Raw genomic sequence first — 25,229 nt, forward strand, 5'->3', positions numbered from 1 at the left:
AATGAAAATGTCAGCACAGATAATTTTTAAAATAGCATACATGAAGCTTTTAACACTTTATTGTCCCAACATGAGAAACAAATCCAAATCCAGCATTTCGTTCTCACGATTTTGAAGTGTTAATATAAAAGATTTACCCCCAGCCCAGTATGGAAAGGTATTAATTACATATTCTTAAAGCTTAATGTAATTCCTAGGAGTTTAAAGTTGAAAAGGGAAGGTATTCAATCTACTTTACTGATGTCAGCTATTAATTGACAATTGAAGGGTAGAACTTTACTCAAACTGTAATGATATTGCATTTTCTTTGCTTTTCATCTGCCCTTTTGTAAATTCTTGTCCTTCACAGATGTTAATTCCTTTCTTAATTGTTTTTAGAGGATTAATTCAGTTGTTTTAGTTCTATGTGCAGATCAGTTCAAAACAACTGTGTTGAAACTTGGTAAGGAGGAAAAAGCAGCCCAAACTTATTTTGCATCTTTATGGTCCTGACCTGTTAGTTGGTCATAGGGAAAATTTATTTTTATTAATAAGATAATATTTTTATACTTCTGTTATGAAGGCGATAATGTGCGTGTTCTGTTTTACAGGGCAGCAGTCCAATTATCTTTTTGGATCAACTGAAAGTCTTTTTGTGCTATAGGGAAACAAAGCATTTCTTAAGAGATAACAGGAAGAGAAGTCAAACTTACAAAAGCAGTTGTTTGCACTACAGAATGTGGAAGGCCAGATTGACAAATTATAGAGCTGGTCTTGTTAGTTTCACAATCAGTCTTTCTTGTACTCTAGCTTGAGAGGCTGCTTACTTTTTTCTCCCCAGATTTTAACTTTGCATTTTACTTTAACCTCTGTCAAATATTTGTCAGAATATTTCATTTGGAGTCACCACACTAGTGTTTCCATCAGTTCTGGACTTCTTCAATAATCAGAATTTACTAAGTTGAAATTATCACTATTTATCTCATAGACAATACCAGTGCCAATGAAAATAGGAAGACTGAGAAACAAAAAAACATTCCTACCTCCTGTTAGCATTTGTGAACATTTGCAAATACATTTGTCATTGTCTGCATCCTTTGTGCTAAAATCATTTCCTGGTTGGCTTATACTACTTATTTTCCCTGCTGTCCCAGTAAGTCCTTTAAGGTGGATCCTGTAGAAGTGAGGAAGAGAAAGGCAAATATTACATTAAAGTTGAGCATTCACTGTTGTGAATGGTATCATAGCATTTTTTCAAGAATAGAAATGGTCATCATAATACCTTGATGAACAGCCTCCATTTGTAGAAATGAACATTTTGTTCACGTCATATTAGAAGTAAACAAGAGCAGATAGATTATAAATTATTTTGTATATAATTTCTTAATGTTTCTTAATATTTTAAGTGCATTGTTTGCATTTTTTAATCAAGTTTGAGAGCTTAACAAAAACTTTTGTTTCTATTTTGCTTTTAACACAATATGGCAATCTAGCATTACAACTTTGCAGCTACGAGAGATAGGAACATCTCCTTGACTTTCACATACAAACTTGTACTGATGCTTTAGGATCTTCTAAATGTTTCATTTTCCACTTCCCAAATTATCCTTTATTTTCGCAACTTCCATAGGTTTCACTAGGTTGGATCTTCACAAGTATTTAACAGTTTGTTTCACTTACCTGGCAAGTTCAGCTTGTATCTGCTCATATCTAATTGTATCTTGTCTGTATCTGCTTGTATCTACTACTTGTATCTGCTTATGCACCCCGATCTCTCACAGGTGTACAGAGATTGGGGTGCTGAACATGGGAGGCAGTTACACAGCTCTGACCATGTTATGCAGTTGTGGGTGTGTTGAACTGAGTGGACTTGAACCCTCTGCCCCCATATTAATTCTTTGCTGATTGCATTTCTGCATCAAAAAGCTTACCCTTCTCACAGTTATTCTACTATATGTATGAGAACCAGCTTCTCCCCAAATAGGTCTTGATTTTGTATGTCATTCTCTGCTTATGATAGATATTGTTTTTGGTAGTTTAACAGATTGTTTTAACCCGTTTTATATTCTTTTTGTGAAAGTATTAGGAACAAATGAATTTCCAAAGATTTGCTCATTACAATTTTCCTCTAAAATGTCGAAGTTAAATATCCTGTTTTTCCTAAAGGCAAGTTTAAAGCTTTATATTCAAACACTGATCCCTGTAAGCCAGTTTCAAAAGTATTGCTAAATGTTCTGAGCAGAAAGCATGAACCCAGACCTGAATTGCAAATATCATTTGAAGCCTAATGCGGGCAAAGATTTATTCATCTCAGTGGTTTTAAAAATATGGCTTAGAAAAACAGGAGATTATAGTCAATTGATGTAAATTGAAATGAGGGATTCGGACTAGATGTTTTCACCCTGAGGACAGGTGAGCAATGGAACAGTCTATAAGGTTATGAAGGCCCATATCAATAAAGCCTTGAGCAACCTAGTCTGATATCAAGTAGTTGGCCTCAAAACAAGTTTGTTCAGAATTCAATTCTTCTATGGTTCTATGAAATTTTAATTTTATGAACCAACTCATGATCTTCCAGCATTCAGATGTTTTAATGTTTTAATGTAATGAAAGTTGCCTTTGAACGCTTTCTTCCTTTTTTTTTTTAGTTCATGTTAATCTGTTCTTTAAACCACTGCATCGATGATACGTTCCATGTTTGGTTGCATTTTAAAACAAAGAATCTGTTTACTTACAATCATCTTAGTTTTCAGTGATTGTTTTTTAGTAATGTAACTGGACAAGGGCAATGACCTATTTCACAAAAGTTGTCTTCGTAAGTATTTTAACGCATTACTTAAAAAAAAAAAAAGTCTCTGCTGTTGATTCTAACTGTTCCCAGATGAAAAAAACATTTGCTTTGGAGATGAGACAGCTGTGTACTGCTAAGGCATTAAGACCTTACATTCAGAGTGATGGAAATTCCGATAGTTTTAGATTGCTTTGCATAGAAGACTTGAGTTGAAGTAACAGCTTCAGTTCTTTTGGGTGTCAGACTGACTTTGTTTACATCAACTAGATGTTAAGAGATCTCGGAAAAATGCAGCTAACATAGCTATTTTTCTCTATCCAGCTTTGTGAATCTGCAAGATTCTTATGAAGAAACATTTCCTGGGCCACGCAGTAGGAAATTATCAGTTATTCTGTACACTGTATTTCTCCTGCATCTAATCATACTGTATGTACTGCTTTGACAGAGAGCCTGCAGAATGAAATATGAACTGCCCCCATACATTTCAATTGTGACTGATACTATTTTAAAATGTTTAATTCTTTGATAATGTTTCATTTCTAACCAAACAGGAAAAAAATGTGAAGCTTTACATTTTGAAGCGAAATAGGAGCATAAAAAAAATGTGCAAAAAAAATTGCTTTTTAAAATGACAGTTTTATAGGGAATGAGACTGGGCATTCAGCATTAACTTTATTTTCATGTGTAGGAGCATTATTTTTAGAGAATCAGGACAGTGGATTGTGGAACAATAAGGTAACATTACTGTGCTCAGAAAGCTGCTATTATCAAATGACTGAAGTAGAAAATCTCCTTCAAGTTTTTGTCTGTTTTACTCAACCACCTTCCAGAAATCTATTTATCCCTTGGAATCATGATTTTATATTCTCTTGCATTCTTAAAGCCATTTGCAACATTAATCTGGCAAATTGTTTCCCTTTTTGATTTATTTTTTATGCAAATAACAATGATAGACATTAATTCTACAGAGTAGACTTGGCTTCAGATTCTCTTTAAAAACTCAGGAATTGTTTAATTTTATTCTGTCAAAGAGATATCTAACTAATAGTCTAAGCCATACCATTTAAAGACAATGTAATTCAGGAATAGTATTTAGGATATAGTTCTTTAAATATAGGAGTTAACTAGCTGCATGAAGCAAAATTCTATTCAGATGAGAGGAAAAGCAAATCTAGAAGTTAAATTTATCTAAAAGTTCTCTTTGAAAAACTATCCTATGCTGTGTTTTAGAAAAAGAAAAAACCTGTCAGGGAAAACCAGCCCATCCCCCCTACCCTATCTACTGCTGAGCTTTAAGTGTTATCATGTGCATACATAAATGCATTAATCACTGTAGATAGCTGCTATTATTCTCTGTTAAGAATATACTTGGATGGATCTTCATGCCCAGTGTGTGCTAGTACGCATACATTGTTTCCCTTGAAATAAAATATTCTTTTTAATGTTGTATGGAACAGGTTAAAATAGAACAAGCATGTAACGCATGTACACAGTTTAAAATAATCATCAGTTCATTTTTTTAAATTCAGTTCAAATTTTTCTGCTTACCTGTATTTTTGTTCTTCACTTGCTAGATAGAATTGGTCATACAAAGTATACGCTTCATTTCCTTCCCAGTCTTTCAGGATTATTTTAAGAACATAGCGCTTCTGATTAGTTAGTTGAGAAACAAACTCATTTCCTAGCCAGTACTCCCCAGCAGGATCACCAAACCCCTGTAATTCAACACATGAAACAGGGTTACTTTCTTCCTTTGAGTTTGAAGAGAGCCCTTGATCAGTTTTTAACTTCAGTGGGCTAACTCATAATTTTACTGGATCTGTGAAGGTTAAAGATCTTTATCTGAAATAATGTATCAGAGTTACTTAATAGACTTGGGGCAAGTTGCCAGATGAAACAACATAAGTAACTTAAAAATATAGACGTATCAGAGAAGAGTTGATGAAAGGAAAATGAAGTTTCTCTTTAAAAACAAACATCACACTTGTATAAATTGTTTGTCAAAGCAGACTTACTACTCTGACACTTTAAAAATGAACATGTAAGGATAAAGACAGCTTTCAAAACCTGCTTATGTTCTAAGGATGCTATTTGTATTACTTTATCAGCAAATTTCAGATTATAATATCCAATATTAATGCCTCCAAAAACATTGCTTACTATCTTGTACTCTTTCCATGTCCGATGAAAATCCACACTGCCATCTTCACGTCTCTGAAGAACTGTCCAACCTCCTCCATTGCTTTCCATGTCACAGTAGGCCTACCAAATTAATTACGTAACAGTGTTAGTTCCTGCACTCAAGTGAAAATGATAACAGAGAGTATATGCTTTATGCAGTTCTTCATGCTGGCAAGTTTTAAAGTGTGTAATGTGTATTAACCTGAAAGTGTTGGTTTTCATAATTTTTATACAAATCATTTGTGATATCCAAAATAACCTTTTGGTGGTATTCCTTCTAAACAAAATCATTGTCACAGTGTAGCTCTACATGCCCTAAAATCATGACTGAGTTGCACTGAAGCTATATATGTCTCTCTCATCCTCCTCCACTAGAGGTGTTCTTATTAGCGCTAGCAGTGAGACTCTGGAACAGACTGTGCATACCCCCTTCCTGTAAGCATTCAAGGGCACACTGGATGGGGCTTTGAGCAACCTGGTTTAGTGGGAGGTGTCCCTGCATATAGCAGGAGATTGGAACTAAATGATCTTAAAAGGTCCCTTCCAACTCAAACCATTCTATGATTTTAGTTCTTTGAACTGATAGGTGTGCCAGAAATGTTTTTGAAGGGAAAGTAAGCCTCAGAGCCACTAATATTAACTTGTTAATATTAACAACTTGTTTCATCAAGTTGTAACATATAGGAAATCCAAAGCAGGTACTGTTTTTTAAGGTTATATGTAGCCTTTGTTCAACATCAGAGAATTGTGCAAATTCTCATGAAGGTAAAAAAGGGAAGAAAGTGAGCTGGATCAAGAATTAGCAGTTAAAGTATGTCATGTTAATTAAATTTGACTGAAAGCAGCAAATTTAATTTGTACTGCTGCATGTAATTTCTTATATATGAACTTTTTTACTAATGTCTGTATTTAATGACTGGTAATGGTTTGGTAATAACATAGAAATTGAACATAGTAAAAATAAAAATTGCCTTTGAAAAATTTCTTTGAGCATGTTATCTAAATTTCAATTAATCTGCAATTATTACTTTAAAGATATAATGACTTAAAATAACAAAATATTTTAGTTCTAAAAAGATTGCAATATTCTCAAACTGGATGTCTTAAATCGGGTACTGGCTCTAAAGTGAATATTTTGTATGTGGATGGCAAGATGATTGACTTCTATAGCACTACGTACTCTTTGGGATAAACACTGTGGTAGCGGTGGTAGTGAACATTTTTTTCTAAAAGTTGAAAGCAATTTTAGTAGGAACTGCAATACAATATAGAAAATTTGAGAAGAGTGGACTCTTCTTATCAACAATGATGGCATAAATTGTATGTAAACATTATCGTATATTTCTTCCACACACAAAAAAATTTGTCAGTAAGTGCTTCCAAAAGATGCCAGTTAGATGTTCAAAATGGAAATTCTTTTCTTTATTGGGTGGAAAATATGGCATAGGAAAAGGGAATTTAACAGTTGACATTGATGCTGTTTAGAGTCATAATAGCTGTTGTGAAAGGTAAATTGGTGAAAGATGATTACTGTTGTTTGAGATTTCAGTGCATGGTTTCCTGCTGTTGTACTTTACAGTTGTACACTTGCCCCCTTGCAATAGCTAAAAAGTTGATATTATTTTTACCATCTGTAAGTATAATAATATGAAACATTTTGCTTACAGGCTTGGCTGGTATTCTATAATTTTATATATTCATAAGTATTTTTAAGGATGGAGATAGCCTATTTGGTACAATAAAGATTAAGGAAAAGATTTGCTTAGTTTAAAATAAAAACAATAAAATGCTGTTTTAGCCAGTAGGTGGAATAGATTCTTAATGATCTCTCTATGTGAGAGATTTAGGGAGAGGAAGTATTTATTTGTACTAAAAAAAAATCATTTTTCAGTAAAATGATACACATTGGAGGCTTTCTCTAACTGTCATTTTTAAAATACAGCTCTTCTGCTCCTTTCCTTCTACCCTAGGTTTTATATTCTAAAGGAAGAAATGTAACATTTCATAGAACTAGTAAAAATAGATATCAAGATTAGACAGGCAGCAGGAGTCTTCAAACAGTTGCCAAAATGAATAAAGAGATTAGCATCTCAAATTACAACCAATTGGCAGGGGACAAACATGATTTATCCTGTGTACTGCTTCAGTACTTGCAGTTCTAGCAGTTGAAGCACTGTGAAAGTTGGCCTTCTGTGATGAATTGACAGCATAAGTAGAAAAAAGGTAATGATGTAACCTATCTGGACTTCTGCAAGGCCTTTGACATGAGCCCACACCACATCCTTATCACTAAATTGGAGAAAGATGGATTTTAAGGTGAATACAAAATTGGTTGAATGCTCTCAGCCAGAGAGTTGTTGTTAATGGCTCTGTGTCCACGTGAAGGCCAGTGATGGGTGCTATCCCCAGGTGTCCATCTTGGGACCAGTGCTCTTCCATAACTTTATCAGTTCCACAGAAAGTGGGAGTGAGAGTACTCTCAGCAAGCTTGCTGATGACACCAAGCTGAGCGGTACAGTTGGCACAACAGAAGGGAGGGATGTCATCCAGAAGGATCTGGACACACTGAAAATTGGGCACACGATAATCTAATGAGGTTTAACAAGACCAACTGCAAGGTGTTGCACTTGAGTTGGGGCACTCCTAGATAATTGTACAGACTAGGGGAAAAACTATTTTAGAGCAGCTCTGCCAGAAGGTCTTAGGACCTTAGGAGTGTGGGAGATGAAAAATTTAACATGAATCAGTAGTGTGGGCTTGAAGCCCAGAAGGCAAACTGCATACTGGGCTGCATCAAAAGAGAGGTGGTCAGCAGGGTGAGACAGATGATTGTCCCCCTCTGCTCTGCCATTGTGAGGCCCCATCTGGAGTACTGCATGAAGGTGGGGGCCCCCAACTCAAGAAGGATTGGAGCTTTTGGAACATGTCCAAAAGCAGATCACAGAAATGATCAGAGGACCGTAGTAACCTTCCTATGAAGAGAAGCTGGGGGAGTTAGGCTTGTTCAGCCTTGACAAGGCTCAGGGGAGACCTGATATCAGCCTTCCAGTACTTAAAGAGAGCTTGTAAGCAGGAGATAAATCAAATTTCTACACAGGTAGACAGTGATAGGACAAAGGGGGAACAATTTTGAATAAAAGAGGTGTGATTTAAACTAGATGTTGGGAAATTTTTTCACTGAAAGAGTGGTGAGGTGCTGGAACAGGCTGCCCTGAGAGGCTATGGTTGCCCCATCCCTGGACATATTCGAGCCAGGTTGGATGCAGCCCTGTACAACCTGATCTAGTGCCTGATTTAGTGGTTAGCAACCCTACCTGCAATACACAGGTTATAACTAGAGGATCTTTGAGGTCTCTTTTGACCCCAGCCAGTCTGTGATTCTGAGAGAGCTAAAGACAACTGTTTTTCACCTTCGGATGAGGATCAGTGCTATATTTTTTTTAAATACTGTAAGACGCATATAACTAAAAGTAGTCCTTATTCCAAAGATATAAGTGTTTTCAGATGCAGTCTCTGAATGGTGAGACCAGCTGGGTTATCAGGATGAATAACCAATACAGTTTTCATACCACAGCAGCTGTGGATGTTTCACTTCGCATCACTTTGCATCACTTCTGGCTGTTTTCAGAGTGTTTTGGAGTTGTGATGCTCTTAAATTGCTTTTTAGTCATGATGCTCAATGATTTTGTATCCTGCTTTATTTCTTAGAGATATGACTAGATAAAAATTGCAGCCTTATTTTCATTGTAGTGGAAAAAAATAGCTGCATGTCTGGTTTATTGTGTAATTTATCCTAATACCAAGTTACCAAGCTGAAAAGTGAGGTGACCAGACTTCCAAAACTCAGAAAAAAAAACCCTTATCAAACCACCACCTACTGTCATATTAAAGAAGCTGCACACACACCCGTTTTAGTGCTCATGTCGTATGTGTGTTTTATTTCTAACTTCCATGGAATGTGGGCTCCTTCTGGAGATAACTAATCTAGTGATCTATGTGATCACTTATTAGAAAAAATTATGCGAAAATATTTTTGCTGATAAATCCAGGCTTGCCTATATCATTTTCTGCAATGAAGTTTTGTTTAAAGAAAATGGCTTATTTGAAATGTATGAGTTCTGCAATGAAAGCCCTGCTCAGTGGTGGTGGGAAGGGAGAACAACTCTGACACTGTTTTAAAGATTTGGTACACTATTTGGTAATGGTTGTGGTGGTGGTTAAGCCTAACATAAGGAGTCATCCAGGCTCAACTGTTCTAACTATAATCAGGAGGTTGAGTGGTTCAAGTTACTGCTGTAAACATAAAGCTATTGACTTTTCATGGGTTTGCTTCTGCTGTTTTTCCTTATGTCAGCAGTCTCTTGCTGTTTTTCCTCTGTGTTTTTAAAAGGACTTAGCTTTTGTCCTGATGCAGAACAGGAAAGTTTGAAAATATTAATGGAATGAAATAATTGTCTTCCTCTCAGCTCATATGCAATACTTTAGTTTTATGTTATGATGGGAGACAAATTAGTAGAGTGAGATCAGTTACACAGCTTACACAAAAGTTGTTTATAAGCTTGTTGAGAGGTCAGAAGGTGTTACAAGAGGAAAGGATGAAAACATAAACAGCAGTGCAGCACTTTTGGCAAATGAAAAAGGTCATTTTGTTTCCTGGTTAGAGTGGCTATAAACAGTTGAAAATGGTATAGCATGTTGATTATCCCTAAACCTTCTCTTCCCTTTGACAACTCCTCTTATGCATTTCTTTTTATAGTAAAACAAACAAAAAGTCTCTATCAGATTAGAACTTCTTAGGTTTTTTTTTTTCAAAAAAGTCAAGTTTTTTTGTCATTTTTATTTTATTGGAAGTATGCAGAATAAGATTAAAATTCTTTTAACACTTAGTTAAATTTAATTAAATTACTGTGTTGAACCTGTTTATTTAGCCTAGTGAATCACTGCTGTGAAAATGTTGCAGGGGTTTTTTTTGTGTTTTTTTTTTTTTTTTTTTTTTTTTGCTGTTTCTGGCCTTCATGTTCAAAGGTAAAGCATTCAATGCTTTACAGTCTAGGAAACTGTTTCAAGAATACAGTATTTTAGGTTTCAGTTTGGTAGAAATCTGAGTTGCTTTAAGTTCTCAGATCATATAAACTGACTAAAAGTTTGACTTTGCAAACACAGTGTTTCTGACACAGAAATTACCATTCTGCAATATGGCATGCACTTGTGTCTGCTTTTAGAAAATACTGATGCTCTTTGTACTTGAGAATAAAATTAGAACCAAAGGTGAACTCTTGAGGCAAGTCGTATTAGGAGATTCAAGGAACGATGTACCTTGTACTGAGATGTCAAGGAAAGACCACTGCAATCTTTTCCTATAGAGATGCAGTAACTTGCACTTAGAGTTGTCATTGTAGACATCTATGATATCTAAATACCCTTTTGCTTCATGCATAATACTACACTTTATTTCATCTTACGTAACTAATTTTCTTGTGAAACAGATGCGTCAAATATAGATGAGGTTATTCCAAAGGAAAAGCAGTCTATTTTCTAGAGACACAAACTTGCAGATACCATTATTTCACTAGATGTTATCTGCAGAAATTGTAGTTTTTGTGTTTTGTGGATCTTACCCAAACAAATGGCTTATTTCCTTTAGTTGAGAACTTCTAAGGGTAAAGATCACAACGTCTGGCTTGGGCTAGATGAAATCTTTTTAACCAGTTATTTACTACTACAGTTTTACCATTTGCTTTTCCAAATGTTTCTTCTCTTTTTTTACACTTTGTGTTGTTTTTCCTTTTTCTGGGCTTTCAGCTTTTCAGGCTGCCCAGGGAGGTGGTGGAGTCTCCTTCTCTGGAGATGTTCAAGACCTGCCTGGATGCCTACCTGTGCGACCTACTGTAGGGAACCTGCTTTGGCAGGGGAGTTGGACTCGATGATCTCTGGAGGTCCCTTCCTACCCCTACAATTCTGTGATTCTGTGATTCAAAGATATTGAACTACACCTATTTATGAACTACCACTTATCGTATCTTTTATTTAAGGCAGTAGTTTCAAGGGGATTTCTTAATCACCTTTTATTATTTGTGCTGATCTAAACTGAATCTCACACATGGGTTCAGTACTAATAGATTGCTTACATGACTACACGCCCCTGAAAACTCTTCCATGTCCCTTTTTTCTGAAGTCTGATATTAACTCTTTTTACTACGTGAAGGGCACTGATCATGTGAAGAACTTACAGGAAACGGGAGAATGTTGGCCCACCTGGCTGCCTTAAATGCTAGTTTTGACTTTCTTTTTTTGAGGTTGTTGTGATCTTCAGCTTGAGAAGCTGCAGAGGAAGTTCTAGTTCAGTGTGATATCTCATGGAATGCTGCGTTCTTCTAACATCCAACAATAAACTAGCTGTTAAAGTATAGTCAGTGGTCGTCATGTCTGTAAAATACTAATAGGTGATATACATTGGTTTGTCCTGATCATGGGACAGGAATATCTTCCAAGAAAAGGACTATTTTATTTGAGGGCTTTCATGTGTTTTAGGCTGTCGTTTATCTGTGCCATTCAGCGTGTAGGGCAATTGTATTGGAGTTGGAGATTTGATAACCTTAAGTGCTTTCATCTTCCTTTCAGATACTCGCATCCACATCAATGACTGCCTACATGAAAAAATGCTAAAGTAGCTACTAACGAACCCTTAAACTAGCATGTTTACTAGATCAAATAACTTTTCAACACATACTATGTATTTATAGGCATCCTACCTTCTTTTCCTGTGCAGTGTTAGGAAATGTTAAGGTGTAGATTCCACTTGTTGTGAGTCCAGATTTGAAAGCTTCAGCACAGTCTTTGAAGCTGATTTGCTCCTCTTTAGCTATGAAGTTGTTCTTAGCTGCTAAAAATGCAATAGAGATAATTAAAATTTACTAACAGTCAGTTATGTAGTCAGTTTATAGCTTTGCAGTTCCAAGCATATCCCTGGTTCTGAAAGAAATGACAGATTAAGTTACTAATTATGCTTTACATTATATTTCTAAGACATTTTATTCCAAAACAAGCATGGTTGCTTGACGGGTAGAAAAGTGTTGATGCTGAGCAGAAACAACTTTGTAAGTACCGAACTAAAGCTTGGCACTTCAGGCCAACCGAGTCCTGAAACATCCCTTCTGGAATTCATTTGTGTAAAAGATACACAATGTGTAAAAGATTTTAATATCACTAAGCCTTCTTGTTTTACAGAACATCTTTTTGTTCAGTTCTTTATTAACTATAAAGGTTGGAATTTCCTGACATTTAGCCTGCTGACTGATATTTCATATTTGACCCTTCGGAGGTTGGTTTTGTGTATTTTCCATTTTAATCTAACAAACACAGCCAGTTAGTACAAAGCTCTAGTTGCTATATAAGTATGTGCATGTATTATAGTTGTTTAATATTCTGCTCTCTTTGGCTCACTTATTCATTATTTACCTGTTTTCATGTTTTGCCTTAAATACAAAAATAACACGTTCAGTGTTTTAATTGCTTTTCCACACTCCATTGTTTGTAAACTGTCTTAGAAGCTTTCCCTGCTAATTTTGTCTTTTTGGCAAACATTCATTATTTTTTCCACTCTGGCTTTAATGGTGGCCTAGCCAACATGACTTTGACTTGTTTACTTATTTGTGCAGTAGCACAGCAGATAACATCAGCAGATAACATGTACAGCTTTGCTAATTGTATTTAAGGGAATTGTGCCAGTATTAACACACACATAAAGAAAAAAAAAAAAAGGAAAAAAAAAACCAAAAAACCTTGGGATTTCACTTTGTTTAGAAAACCTGCAACATCATAATACTGAGGACTTTTTAAAGTGAGGACTTAAAGGACTTTATTTTTTAAAATGAGTACTTTCAAACACCCTTTTCCTTTTCTGATCCAGCTAGAGTAATGCAATGCAGTCCATTAATACTGCTTTTTAAGTTGTAATAACTATTTAAGAAATTTCCTAGTATTTAATTTTAAATTCCTTTTTTTAGAGGTGGCTTGTGGATTTCTGGCTCAGATAGCTTTAAAGGCAAGGCTCTTTTATATAGCACATCTCTAACTTCTAAATTTGTCAGAGTTCCATATTGGACATGAAGACACATTTCAAGATAAAGACATTTCAAGATAAGAAATTTGTTCATATGTTTAACGTTTATCCATAACTTTCACAAACCTTTTGTGGTTTTAATGGAGGATGTGAAACTGCATAAATGTGGAATCTATGCTTTCCTTCAGGACTGCCAAGCATATAAGGAGTGAGATTATTGCCTGTAAAAATTGTTACGCCGAGTGATTTTTAGATAAGTAGAGAAGATTTGCTTTAAGCCTGGAGGTTTACTACTCAGGTCTGGTTCTTTCTGTAGTCTGGGGCATATGTAGGTGCTACCACCAGTGCCATTATTTTGCCTTTAATAGCCATTATAAATTGTCCTTTCTTTGATCAATTCTATGTACATTGAACAGTGAGAGGTGGCAAAACCAGTATTCGTGAGCCAGGAATAAAGGCTTTCAAGCCTGTATCATGCGTTCTAACCTAGGTATGTGGTCAAGAGAAAGTGCACTGCCAGATGAATGAATGCTAGGTGAGATGAATGATATATGGCGTTGCTGTAGTTTGCTGAACTACTGGAGAGCTGAGTAGGTGTAAGGATATAAATCACAGAAGATGAGCAAGATTATGAAAACAAACCCTGTAAATGTTTGTTGTTGTTGTTTTTTCCCCAGAAAAACAAGTCAGTTAACTCAGATGCAGAATTTAAGGCAAAAAAAATACAGTTTTTGGGAAACAGAAGTATGAAAAAGTGGTAATTAAACTGAGTTTCTATTGTACACAAGCTAGGGAAGGTCACTCGTATGATATATGTGTTGACTTACAGTTTGGTGTAGATATCATAGTAAGTAAGTTATGAACAGTCTCCATCAAATCATGTTGCTGTTTTTGCAGAACAGAGTTGTTTACTGTAGCTGTAACTAACTGCTTTTCTAGTTCTTCTATAATGGAATTCTGTCTGGCTACTAGGACTTGAAGCTGATCTTTTTCATCTTTTATTGACTTCAGCTGAAGTGTGTGCTTGTCTTCCATCTCAAGAACTCTTTTTTCTAGAAAGCTAAATAAAAGATTACAGTTAGGACCTCAGGAAACAATTCTGAGCTGATGTGAAGAGCATTAAGCCTATTGCAGGTATACTTCAATTTATTATAGAACTAATTAGAATCATAGAATCGTAGAATCACGAGGTTGGAAACGACCTGTAAGATTATCTAGTCCAACCATCTCCTCATTACCATTGCTACCACAAACTAAACCATGATTAGTTCATAAATAAGCAATATTATCTAGTACAGTTGTATCATAAGTTTTTGAAGTGCGTCAGCTGGGTCTTAATTCAACATTAGGAAATGAAAGATATTGTTTAGTCCTGAAAAAAGGACAGTAGTTGTAGTAGTACATGAAGAATCAGTATAACATGATTGTAGATCCAAAGTAACTGTTGGTTGCGAGTACAAAGTGTCTTGTCTAATCTCTGTGAGAATGGTATTCATAATAGTGAAGGACTGCATGTTTTTATCTTATTAAAAGTCAAAAATAAGTTAAAAATGAACCTTTAAACTTTTCAAATATCACGTATTACAGTCATTGTTATATTTATATAAAAATACATTAAAATATGTAATTATAAAAATATATTTAAACTGTCTGTTAGACAATGTATGTCCTTTATAATATGCAACATATATAATATGTATTATAGTGTTAAGACCTGGAAGAATGCAAATATTCTTTATTCGTCTCCAGCGTGGGAGGTGGCCTGAATGGGTGATTAGGTGGAAAGTTATTGCATCGGTTCTGGTGCAGACAGAGCTAACATTAAAAGATGCACAGCCAGCCGTGTGAAATTTGCCCAATGGACAATATAGTGTCTAATTAGGTTGTCTAATGGACACTCAGGACAACATGGAAAACATGTATCATGGGGCAAACCTTTAAAAAGTATTTCTCTGGTAATAAACTAATGAAATAGGTTATAATTAGGGCTTCTACAATCTGTTTTTCTCTTCATTCCTCTTTGCACAGCAGAGGTGTTTGAGGCCAAGAAGTAAACTGACTCAGGGAGTTAACATGATTGAAAATTCATCTGCTTGTCTAGGTGAGGATAACCACCAGTACTCTTGTCTTAGTAAAAGCATTTCTGATTCTTAGATCAGCTTCAGTTGTCACAAAATTAGGCTTTCAATTCTAAGGACAATTCTTGAACTGTGATACAATTGTCATTTAATGAAACATGCATTTTTTTTCCCCTCTGGAACATAATCACAAATTTTCTCTTCAAGTACTTTGTATGAAAGTAGAATTGTAACTGAAACAAGTAAATTTACTAAAGTTAATGTTCCTCCCATAACAGAAAGCTGATGCATTTGCATAGAAGAGTGGTATAAAAATAAGTATTTAAATGAGAAATGAGAATTGACAAATTTAATCAGCATTTTGCAATTTCTAAAAACAAAATTTGAAAAATGTCACAATTTTAGTAAAAAATTAAAATTTGTACATTGAAGTTTAAAAAAAAAATCAACACAATAAATATAGTTCAAAAACCAGTAAGAGCACACAAGCACTTCTAAAAGTACATGAAGAATAGCATTTTATCAAATCGATAGGCTGCTTACCTGTTTTTTTCTTGTAATTTAGTTATCTCGTTGGTCTGAACAGAAATCTGTCTTTCTAATTTATTTGTTGAAAGAGAATGTTCCAAGAGCTGAAGTTCAAGTCTGGTTGTCTGGTTTAGTACCTAAATAAAATACATAAAAGTATTTGAAAATCAAGATACATCTTTTAAACCAATTGTAATTTCTTTATATTGTGAAGTCGTGTGTAAACTTATACTGCAAAAGTCATTTTCTGAAAATTAAATTTAGGCACAAATGCTCTCAGAATTAGAATGAAGAAGAATACATGGGTTTCCATAATTCTGTTGTTCCACTACCAGTTATCAATAGTGTTTCAGTAATATGCTGCATTTCTGACCAATGATTTAGAGTTACTGTTTACATTAGTTTTACTGTTATACCTTCCCTTCTGTTATAATGCTCTTGTTTCATTACTGGAACTATTATGGTTGTTAATAAAAAAATAATAAGAGTTGTTTTCTTCACCTATTGTAGAAAGAAAGCACTTTGCGTATCTCTCACTAGTGGAAATCTTGGCCCAGTTCTCTAAAACCATTAGTTCACCCTTAGCTATTTTCCTCAATCCCAAATTATATTTTAAAGTGTTTAGCACGTGGCTACATTTGTCAACAAATTCCTTGCATTTTAATATCACCTTTTGTATATGGATTATTTACTGCCTATGTTTATTTGTCTCCAAATGAAGAAATTAGGAAACATGGAAAGTGCTTCTGTTTTGTACCAGACTGCACTACTTTGAGGCATGTTTTCTAGAAATACTTTCTCATTGTTTTAGAACGGCTTTTTTAATTTAGTAGAATTTGGCTTTCATTGGCAGGAAGAATTGATTAGTCATGTCCTTCATGTTAAAGTGTCATTCAGGACATGATTTCACAATTAACTGTAACTGAAAATTATTGCCAAAAAAGTGTCCTTGAGAGAGCAATTGTTCGGTTAATTTCCTTATGTTGTTAATTAAGACCTTCACCCAGCCACCAGTAATTCCAAGCAGAAAAGGAAAGTCAGTGATGATTTTCTTCCTCTAAGCAGAAAATAACTGAATAATTTCCATCAAGTCATTACTGTGAATAAATACATTCTCTCAATGTGTGCAAAATACTGGGCTGCCTAGTACAGTTAGAAAGTTGAATCCACATCTGTGAACTATGAACTGTCCATTTATCAAAGAATTCACAAATGCTCATGTTAGGTTTAATAGTATATTTGTATTCACGGGATGAACTCTACAGATAGTAAAATGCCTGGTAAGGATTTTAGGTTTTATGCATTAGTAACGTAATATAGTATGTGCACACATTAGGGTCACTTGCCTGGGGATTACACACACTTAATTTTCCTACCATGTTAGCAAAATTACAAATACATACCATCCTACATTGATTAGATTTGTCCTTATCTTAAAAAGTAGAACATATTAAAAACTTGCATTCTATTTCACGCAATGTCTTATTGTAGTTAATACTTCTCAGTTAAAGATAAATCTTTCAATTTTTTTGTTGTTTGAAATTGTTTCAAGATTAACATACTGTAGGCAAGTTTACTTGAATATAGTTTTCCAGTAGCTGCTACCTAATTATTTTTTGTTCTTAATTCGTCTCTGGTTGGTTGGTTCATCACTCTGTTAAACAAGAGCAGTATAGTGCATTGTGCTGGGAACGATCTGGAAATGATCTGTTCCTTCATTCATAGCATCTGTGAAAACACTCTTTAAAAAATTACATTTTCATTGATAAGAATTTTTTTAAAACACAAACGAAAATTCAAACAAAACAGTTTAGTAAATAGAACAAAGGCAAAATGGGAGGGAACCCTGTTTGCTAAGATCTGGCGGGGAGAGGTGAAAACTGAAGAGCTATACAAGAGTAGTATAAAAGCATACTGTTACCAAAGTGTATGCTTGAACCTACTGTAGTATTTTAAAAAACATTTTCTTTGAAGATGGATGTAACAATTGTCTTCTTAGACAATCTTCAAATCCTCCCATAATAGAAGTCTTTCATGTTACCAAATATTTATGTTTTCTTCAGATGAGTAGAGGTGTTGATAATCATAGAAAATCCCATGTTGAATGGGACCCACAAGGATTGTTGTGTCCAACTCCTGGCATGTGAATGAGCAGATGAAATATTTTCCAAGTTTAATGAAAAGAGATGCCATGAGGTTTAAGGTTAGAGCATTTTTGGAAAAAAGAAAAAAAGAAGTATGGCTACATGAATGGGTTGCTGTTATAGAACAAATACACAAAAAATCAGTTTTATCACCAGCAAATTTAAGGAAGATGCATTTCTTACAGATTTCCCTCCAGCTCCCTGCTCGTGTCAGTGCTGACTCTGCAACTGCACAAAAGTTTCCTGGAATAGGTTTCCCAAGGAGGTTGTGGATGCCCCATCCCTGGTGGCATTCAAGGCCAGGCTGGATGTGGCTCTGGGCAGCCTGGTCTGCTGGTTGGCAGCCCTGCAAATAGCAGGGGGGTTGAAACTTGATGATCACTGTGGTCCTTTTCAACCCAGCCCATTCTATGGTTTTGTGATTCCTGAGCCGTGGGCTTTTTCCAGCTACCTGGACAACAACATCACCAACTCCACATGTATCTCTCTCAGAGATGAGTATATTCTTCCTAATTGCTGTTAGCATACAGGAAAAGAAGTAGCTGATGTACAGGGGCTTGCACTGGGAAAACAAGGACCTTTTATTGGAGAGTGATTGTGATTTTCAAAGTATCAGAAAAGAATGTTAGAATGGTGCTGAGACTCCTTAGGCACAGTCGCAAGCCCAGAGTTTGGCAATAACCAAAAATACCCAGTAACAATTACCTGTTAGTCCAGACAATTTAACTGCAGTGGTAATGCTCAAACACAACACAGCATTTCCACATGTACAGACAAACAGGTATCCACACAGGATACTTTCATTTTTACATAATGATTGACTTTTAATTGATGAACTGCATGATGTAACACTAACCTGCGTTAAGTGTGGTTACAGGCGTTTGGGAAGCAGAAGCATTTTTAGGTTGAAATTCTTTACTTACTTGTGCTTCAACATCTGTTAATTTGCGGGTCTGCTCAGCTGTTTGATTTAGTAAGTTTGTGCCTATTTCAATCATTACTGCAGTCTGGTTCTGCACTGCAGTTTGCTGGATCTCTACCATTTCTTTCTTCATACTGTCTTGGATGTAATTCTCAAGCTACATGGGAAAGGAAAAAAAGAAGATAGTTGCATTCTTTAAATGTTGGAAGGGGGGTGGGTAGTACAGTAAGCCTGCTGTCTGCCTTGCTAAACAAATTTGTTTTTTTGTCCTTGTCTGTTTTCCACTTCTGCAAAGCTTCCCAACATTAAGCTCTGTCAGAGGAAGGGCAAAGATGACAAGGAATGTGTGGCCATCTATTTTCTAAAGGCAGGAACACAGATTTGCTGGAGGTAGATAGAACTCAGCGGTGAGAATGCTTGCAGACACTGGGAACTTCTTCTATGGTAGTGCTCCCACCATTGTAACCACCAGAGTGGCTTCACCAGCTTTGGCAGCGATGGGAATTTTTTAGAAGACAAAAGCTTAGCAGTTTAGTCATCTTCCTGTATCCAGACTCAAATATTTTCAAGAGCATTTTTCATCACACGACTTGATGTCAGAGAAGGGGTCGAATGTCATTTAACACTGATGAGCGTATTTTTATCAGAGAAACTTTCAAATAAAGACATGAAACAGTAGGAAAACCCATAAATACTTTAAATACTTATTATTTTGGAATGCAAAAACTGTTTAAAATACTTGATTCCAAAGTTATTTCAATGACTAAACTAATGAGGCTTTTTTGGTAGTCACTTTATAGAGGAATATGCTGCTTTCAAAGAAAGCAAGGAGAAACTTCAGTTAGCATTTCATGAAATTTTTCTTTCCATACATCCTGGATTATCCAAAGCAGTATGATTTTTTTCCATGCTGCTTTAAAATCATATTCTTGATAACTCTGCAAATACTTCATAATACATTCATGAGTCAGTTGCTTATCTTTAAACTCTGTTAAAAATCATTACTGTTGACAGGAAATTTCTAGAATTAGGCTTCTACCTGAAATATCAGTGATGCCATATTTCTACTGCTACCCCGTTCAGAATTATGAGCCTAAATTACTTCTCTTTGTAAGGAGTTAGGTTACAGCACTAAGAAATAGATTCTTTTTCACTGTCCTTCTAGTTAGCTTTTCCAAATTATAGGTTAAAACTGTTTCATATCTAGTGCTTCAGTGATGTATTTTCAGAATCTAGTGAATGTTTTTTTTTTAAAGCGTTGGGAAATCTGAATCTACATGCATATGCCTATATTTGAAGTCAAGTCTTTCAAAAGAAAAAACAAAAGAAATGAAACCTTGCTGGTAAAAATGAGTAATTTTTAACAGACAAATCCACCAAAATGGATGTTTCCGTGGCTGCTGCAGAAATCACGAAATATCCTTTCAAAATGTGGGAATTGTAAATCTGTGCAAGAGAAATTAAAAAATAATAATTTCTGACAAGATATGGGATATGCAAAAAAGCTTAAAAAAATAGTTGAACTTAACAGTACTTTAAGCAAGCAGAAGTATTTCAAAACAGTAATTTTAAAAATCCTGTTTGCTGAAGGGTCTTTTTTTTTTTTTTTACCTATTCTTTAGTGCTTCTGGGGGAAAGTCAATATAATACAACTAGTAGACAAGTTGCAAAGTGATCCTTGCATACACTGCTGTGAACCATAATTGCTTAATACAAGACTGAATAATGAATTTGGCTTTCTAGTGTCCTGGTATGGATTTTGTTGTCTGTGCATTACGTTGCATGAGCTCTTTGAGGAGGGAAGGTGATAGGGAAGATTGGTTTGAGTTTGGGGGAACTGAGAGAAATGGACTCCATTTTGAACTCCTTTCTCTGTGCTCTCCTTAAAATGAGCCAGCTTGATAGCTTTCCTGTATCCATTATTTATGAAATAAATACTGCTCTTGTTGACTATTTCTTGGAGCTATACAAATACTAGATCTTTAAGCAAACCTTTTCACAGAATCACAGAATCACAGAATCACAGAATCACCCGGGTTGGAAGGGACCCCAAGGATCATGTAGTTCCAACCCCCCTGCCTAGCAGGGCCACCAAACATACACATTCAGATCAGGTTGCCCAGGACCCCGTCCAACCTGGCCTTAAACACGTCCAAGGACGGGGCATCCACAACCTCCCTGGGCAGCCCGTTCCAGGGCCTAACCACTCTCCTAGTAAAGAACTTCCCCCTAACATCTAACCTAAATCTTCCCTCCTTCAACTTAAAACCATTTCCCCTAGTCCTGCTGTTGTCAGCCCTTTTGAAGAGTTTACTCCCCTCCTGGGTGTAGGTTCCCTTCAGGTATTGATAGGCTGCAATGAGGTCACCCCGCAGCCTTCTCTTCTCCAGGCTGAACAAGCCCAACTCCCTCAGCCTGTCCTCATAGGGGAGGTGCTCCAGCCCCCTGATCATCTTAGTCGCCCTCCTCTGGACCCTTTCCAAAATCTCAATGTCTTTCTTGTACTGAGGGCTCCACACCTGGACACAGTACTCCAGGTGGGGCCTCACAAGAGCCGAGTAGAGAGGGACAATCACCTCCCTGTCCCTGCTGGCCACCCCTCTCCTGATGGAGCCCAGGATCCCATTTGCCTTTCGAGCTGCCAGAGCGCACTGCTGGCTCATATTCAGTCTCTCGTCCATCAGGACCCCCAGGTCCTTCTCTGCCGAGCTGCTCTCAAGGACCACTCCTCCCAGCCTGTACAGGTGCCTGGGGTTCTTCCGGCCCAAATGCAAAACCTTGCACTTTGCCGTGTTGAACCTCATCAGGTTCACCCGAGCCCAGCCCTCCAGCCTGTCGAGGTCCCTCTGAATGGCATCCCTTTTGATAGTATAGTTAGTGAATACTGAGTTCTTTCCTTTGCATTTTAATACAACTAAAAATTTTACTTTGGATGCTGTTGTACTGACAAAAATAAGTACCTAAAGACTGAGAGTTTGCAGCTTTTGCTCCTCAGGGAAGACACATAAGTAAGATTGCTCCAACACAACAAGAGAACGTGCTGAACTACAAAGAAGATGCTAGTAAATAATAAATAGCTAGCATGTATGCTTTGTTTAAAATCAACATTATTTTGTTTTTGTCTAATGTGACCAGATGTTTAAAACACACTTTGTTTGTTCACTCCATTCTTTGAATTCTGGTGATCTGGAACGCACAACAGAAATTTCTGACTTGGCACAAGCTTTGACCCATATCTGTTAAAATGCTGCTGTATTTACCACCCAGCTATACTTCAAGAATTAAGTAGCTAGCATTTTAAAAATAGCTTTTAGGAAACACTAGGTGTTCTTTTTATGACAAGATTTTTGAAGGCTAGAAGTCAGCATACAGTCAGTTGATTTGGAGCATGATGATTTGATGAGGGGATCTTCAGTTTTCATCATATTATGGCAATTCACATTCTTCCCTATTCTCCTGTTACTCTTAGATATTCCTCATTTTCAAAAGCTTCCCTGCCAGGGATGCATCTAGTTTGATCAAACATGGTAGAATTTTAAACCTTACTACAGTTGATTATAGTGATAATTTCAATAGTAAAGCAAAACAATATTTAGTGCAACGTCGTCCAAGGAGATGTGCAAGAATATGAAGGCTTTTAGATAAAAATATATAATTCTTCACCAAAGTTGGATGGTGCTTCATAAAGACTGAGAACAATTAATGTGTCTTCTCTGAAGGGGCTGCAGACATGGGGATTAAACAGTCTGAGTCATGATTAACTTCAGAAACGGAAACTGCAAAGTTGAACATCATTATGGGCATCTTGGAAAAGACTTTTACTCTAAATGCACTTCTGTTAAAAGAAAATGAAGGAAAATCTCCAAAATCAGAATGCATTTGATTTGCTTCAATACAACATGCATTTCCAATATTAAAAAGTATTGAAAATATAGTTTTTCATTTAGGAAAAAAAAAAAGCCCACAGTAGAAATAAAGGAAACAATAAATAGTTCAACAGAGTTATCAAGAACTTTGATTCTTTTCCACTTCAGTAAAAGGAATAAATTATTTCAATAGGTAATTGTGAATATTAAACCTTGTTCTTGAAGGTTGGTTTCCTGTTCACTACAGGCAGAGATCAAAATGAGAATCTGAGCAAGGTCATATCTTCAAATAGGGTTACAGAATTGCAAGACTTCTTTGGAAATGTTATCACTGAGTTCTTCCAAAACCTACGAGAAAATGAGTTAATTCTGGGCTTAAAGGTAAGGTAAACAAGTTAAGGTAGGCTTAGGCAATTCCCTAGCTAAAGCTCAGAGCTGTAAGGTTGTTCTGATTACAGTACACAAAACCTGTGATTACAGTTTTAGGCATCTGGCAGTTCTGGTTGCAAGATTTTAAAGCCTTTGTCAGTGTGCTTGCATCTTTACAAAGCTGTCTTGTTTAGGTACACAGATCTACATCTTTGTATTTGCCACGTATCTAAACACTGCCATCTGCTTTTTCCAAATATTATATCTTGAATGTGATGCATTCTAAACCATTGAAGTATCATTCTCACAGCTAAAGCTTAGCAGTTTGTCTTCAAATCTGTTTTCAAACTGAAAAATATTAAATAGACAACTTAGGGAATATGGTATCAGTGCTTACTTGAAAGTATGAAATATGAACATCAAAAGAGATTTATTTTAAAACTGGTGGCCAGGTTCATTATCTGGCTCATTTATTCTAATTTAAAGCAACTTGAAACATCAAAGTTATATGGATTAATTAATTGTTTTTTTCCCCTAAAAGTACTACAAGGCATAACTTCATAAATCCCTTCTGTTCTTTCCTTTGTATTCCCTCCTTTCTTAATTTTATGCATCTCTGAATATACACATCATGGAATTCTCTTCTCTTGACCCTGAATGGGTGTATGCACCCATCTCTATTGATTTATAATCCATTCCTCTTCTTCATATAATGTTGAAATGCTGAAATAGAAAATGTTTACACTTACACTTCTTTTTGGTTTTGTTAGGGGCTGTTTTTATTTATTTGTTTTGGTGGCAGGTGCTTACTTTCATCTTCCAATACGAATACAATAATTACCAGGGGGATCATGTCCCACTGATCTGAGCAAGAGCAGTACATATTCTTGTTGCATACTCTCAGAATGGGAGGCCGTTGTATTTTCTTGCAAGTGAGTGGAAGAATATTGCAATATATGCTCTAGCTAAGGCAGCTGTGGCTGAATTTCACCACTAACACTGAGGAATTGCAGATATTTTGAAAGACAGCAGTTCTTTGTGACACATGTCTTTGTAGAGCGCTCTTTATCAGCTCCTGTCAAGGAGTCTGCTTCCTTTATGAGCAGTAGTGTGGTCAGAATTCCTGAATGAGAGAGAATGGCTCGGGTCATTGACAAGAAGGAAGGGGATAAGAATGAAATGTTTCAGCTCCTATCCAGCAGTTCAGGAGCATGGCAGTTTGGTTTGCACCATATGTCTGTCTTCTACAGTATTTTCCTTCAATTTGGAAGGTGCACTAGGAATTATTTGCCAGAGTTCTCCTTTGCTGCGTGACTCTTTATGAAAAGATAATTGTTAATCTCTTCTTAATTCAGTGAAGTATAAGGCTTTAAAGTTAATATATGTTAACCTTCATTGCACGATGGTTACTTTGTAGTAAATGTCAAAACCTAACAGATGACTCTTAATGATGTATCTTGCTTCAGAAAATCCATAAATACTGCCAAAAAAAAAAAAAGAAAAAAAAAAAAAAAGAAAGAGGAGAGAGGGAGAGGAATATTAATCAGTACCTAATCTGAAAGAAAGAACTGCTTGTTTGTTGAGATTCAAAGTGTAGTCATTGCAGAGAATGTGGTGTTGTCACATGGTGAAGTGACCAAGGGATGGAGCCCATGTAAATCATCCATATTTGTTGGTGGTGTGGTGACGCTTGTTAATTTGGTGTAGGGAATTCTTTTTGCTCATGCAAGTGAAACTTGTGAAAATTATGTAACAAATATATATTTCAGTGATAATTCTTAGCTTTTCAGCAGTTCTTCAGTGGATTTGGTTTAATGAAACGTTTTAAATGCTTTGTTAAGGCTTTGGCACGTATTCTTGAAAAAAGTAAATATAAAAAATGAAAGCACAGCGGGAGAAAAAGCATGTCTTTAAAAATATGCTTTAAGTGGAAAAGCAGCTGGGAAATAAAAAAAATGTATTTAAAGTTTGAAATATGACTACATATTTTTAGAGAGACAAAATTCTCTAAGGATATCAGTTTGGGGTTGTTATGCTTCAGGACTTCAGATCATATGAAATCTTAAAATTTGCTTAAAATACTTCACTAACCTGCCAAAAGATGTATTGGAGCACATTCCAAAAAATTATTTTAATAGTCAAGATTGTCTGTCTTATTTTTTTTATAAGCTTTAAATTGTCAGGAAAGAAAAGACAAAATGTGGAGCATGTGTTAGCAAAAATTTGTGTTTGAACTATTAGGAGAGGTAATATTTGTTTGTAAAGGAGATGAGTTTGCCAATTCTCATTTAAATGAAAAGCCTTCCTGA

General features: G+C 35.8%; 2 protein-coding genes across 9 annotated transcripts in view; one reads left to right on the forward strand and one right to left on the reverse strand.

Moving 5' to 3' along the window:
* Window positions 1-25,229, forward strand: part of MCPH1 (microcephalin 1) — a 122,785-nt gene that overhangs the window by 46,280 nt on the left and 51,276 nt on the right. Inside the window, exon 13 of one of the 5 annotated variants that reach the window (XM_048936971.1) lies at window positions 11,248-11,683. The exons of 3 other annotated variants lie outside the window; for them this stretch is intronic. In XM_048936971.1, coding sequence (XP_048792928.1) covers window positions 11,248-11,301 — 54 coding nt within the window. In that variant the 3' untranslated portion in view covers window positions 11,302-11,683. Of the gene's footprint in view, window positions 1-3,091; window positions 4,305-11,247; window positions 11,684-25,229 lie in introns of those variants that run through there. One more of the 5 variants, XM_048936973.1, reaches the window with a different exon arrangement.
* Window positions 1-25,229, reverse strand: part of ANGPT2 (angiopoietin 2) — a 43,436-nt gene that overhangs the window by 1,301 nt on the left and 16,906 nt on the right. Inside the window, exons 2-8 of one of the 4 annotated variants that reach the window (XM_048936976.1) lie at window positions 18,687-18,842; window positions 15,635-15,756; window positions 13,841-14,073; window positions 11,704-11,831; window positions 4,931-5,032; window positions 4,319-4,485; window positions 1,023-1,153 (exon numbers count right to left, since the gene is read on the reverse strand). In XM_048936976.1, the coding sequence (XP_048792933.1) occupies window positions 1,023-1,153; window positions 4,319-4,485; window positions 4,931-5,032; window positions 11,704-11,831; window positions 13,841-14,073; window positions 15,635-15,756; window positions 18,687-18,842 (1,039 nt within the window). Of the gene's footprint in view, window positions 1-1,022; window positions 1,154-4,318; window positions 4,486-4,930; window positions 5,033-11,703; window positions 11,835-13,840; window positions 14,074-15,634; window positions 15,757-18,686; window positions 18,843-25,229 lie in introns of all 4 variants that reach the window. The other 3 variants (XM_048936975.1, XM_048936978.1, XM_048936977.1) reach the window with 3 other exon arrangements.

The sequence above is a fragment of the Lagopus muta genome, chromosome 2 (assembly GCF_023343835.1).
Source record: "Lagopus muta isolate bLagMut1 chromosome 2, bLagMut1 primary, whole genome shotgun sequence".
NCBI classification, from domain to species: domain Eukaryota; kingdom Metazoa; phylum Chordata; class Aves; order Galliformes; family Phasianidae; genus Lagopus; species Lagopus muta.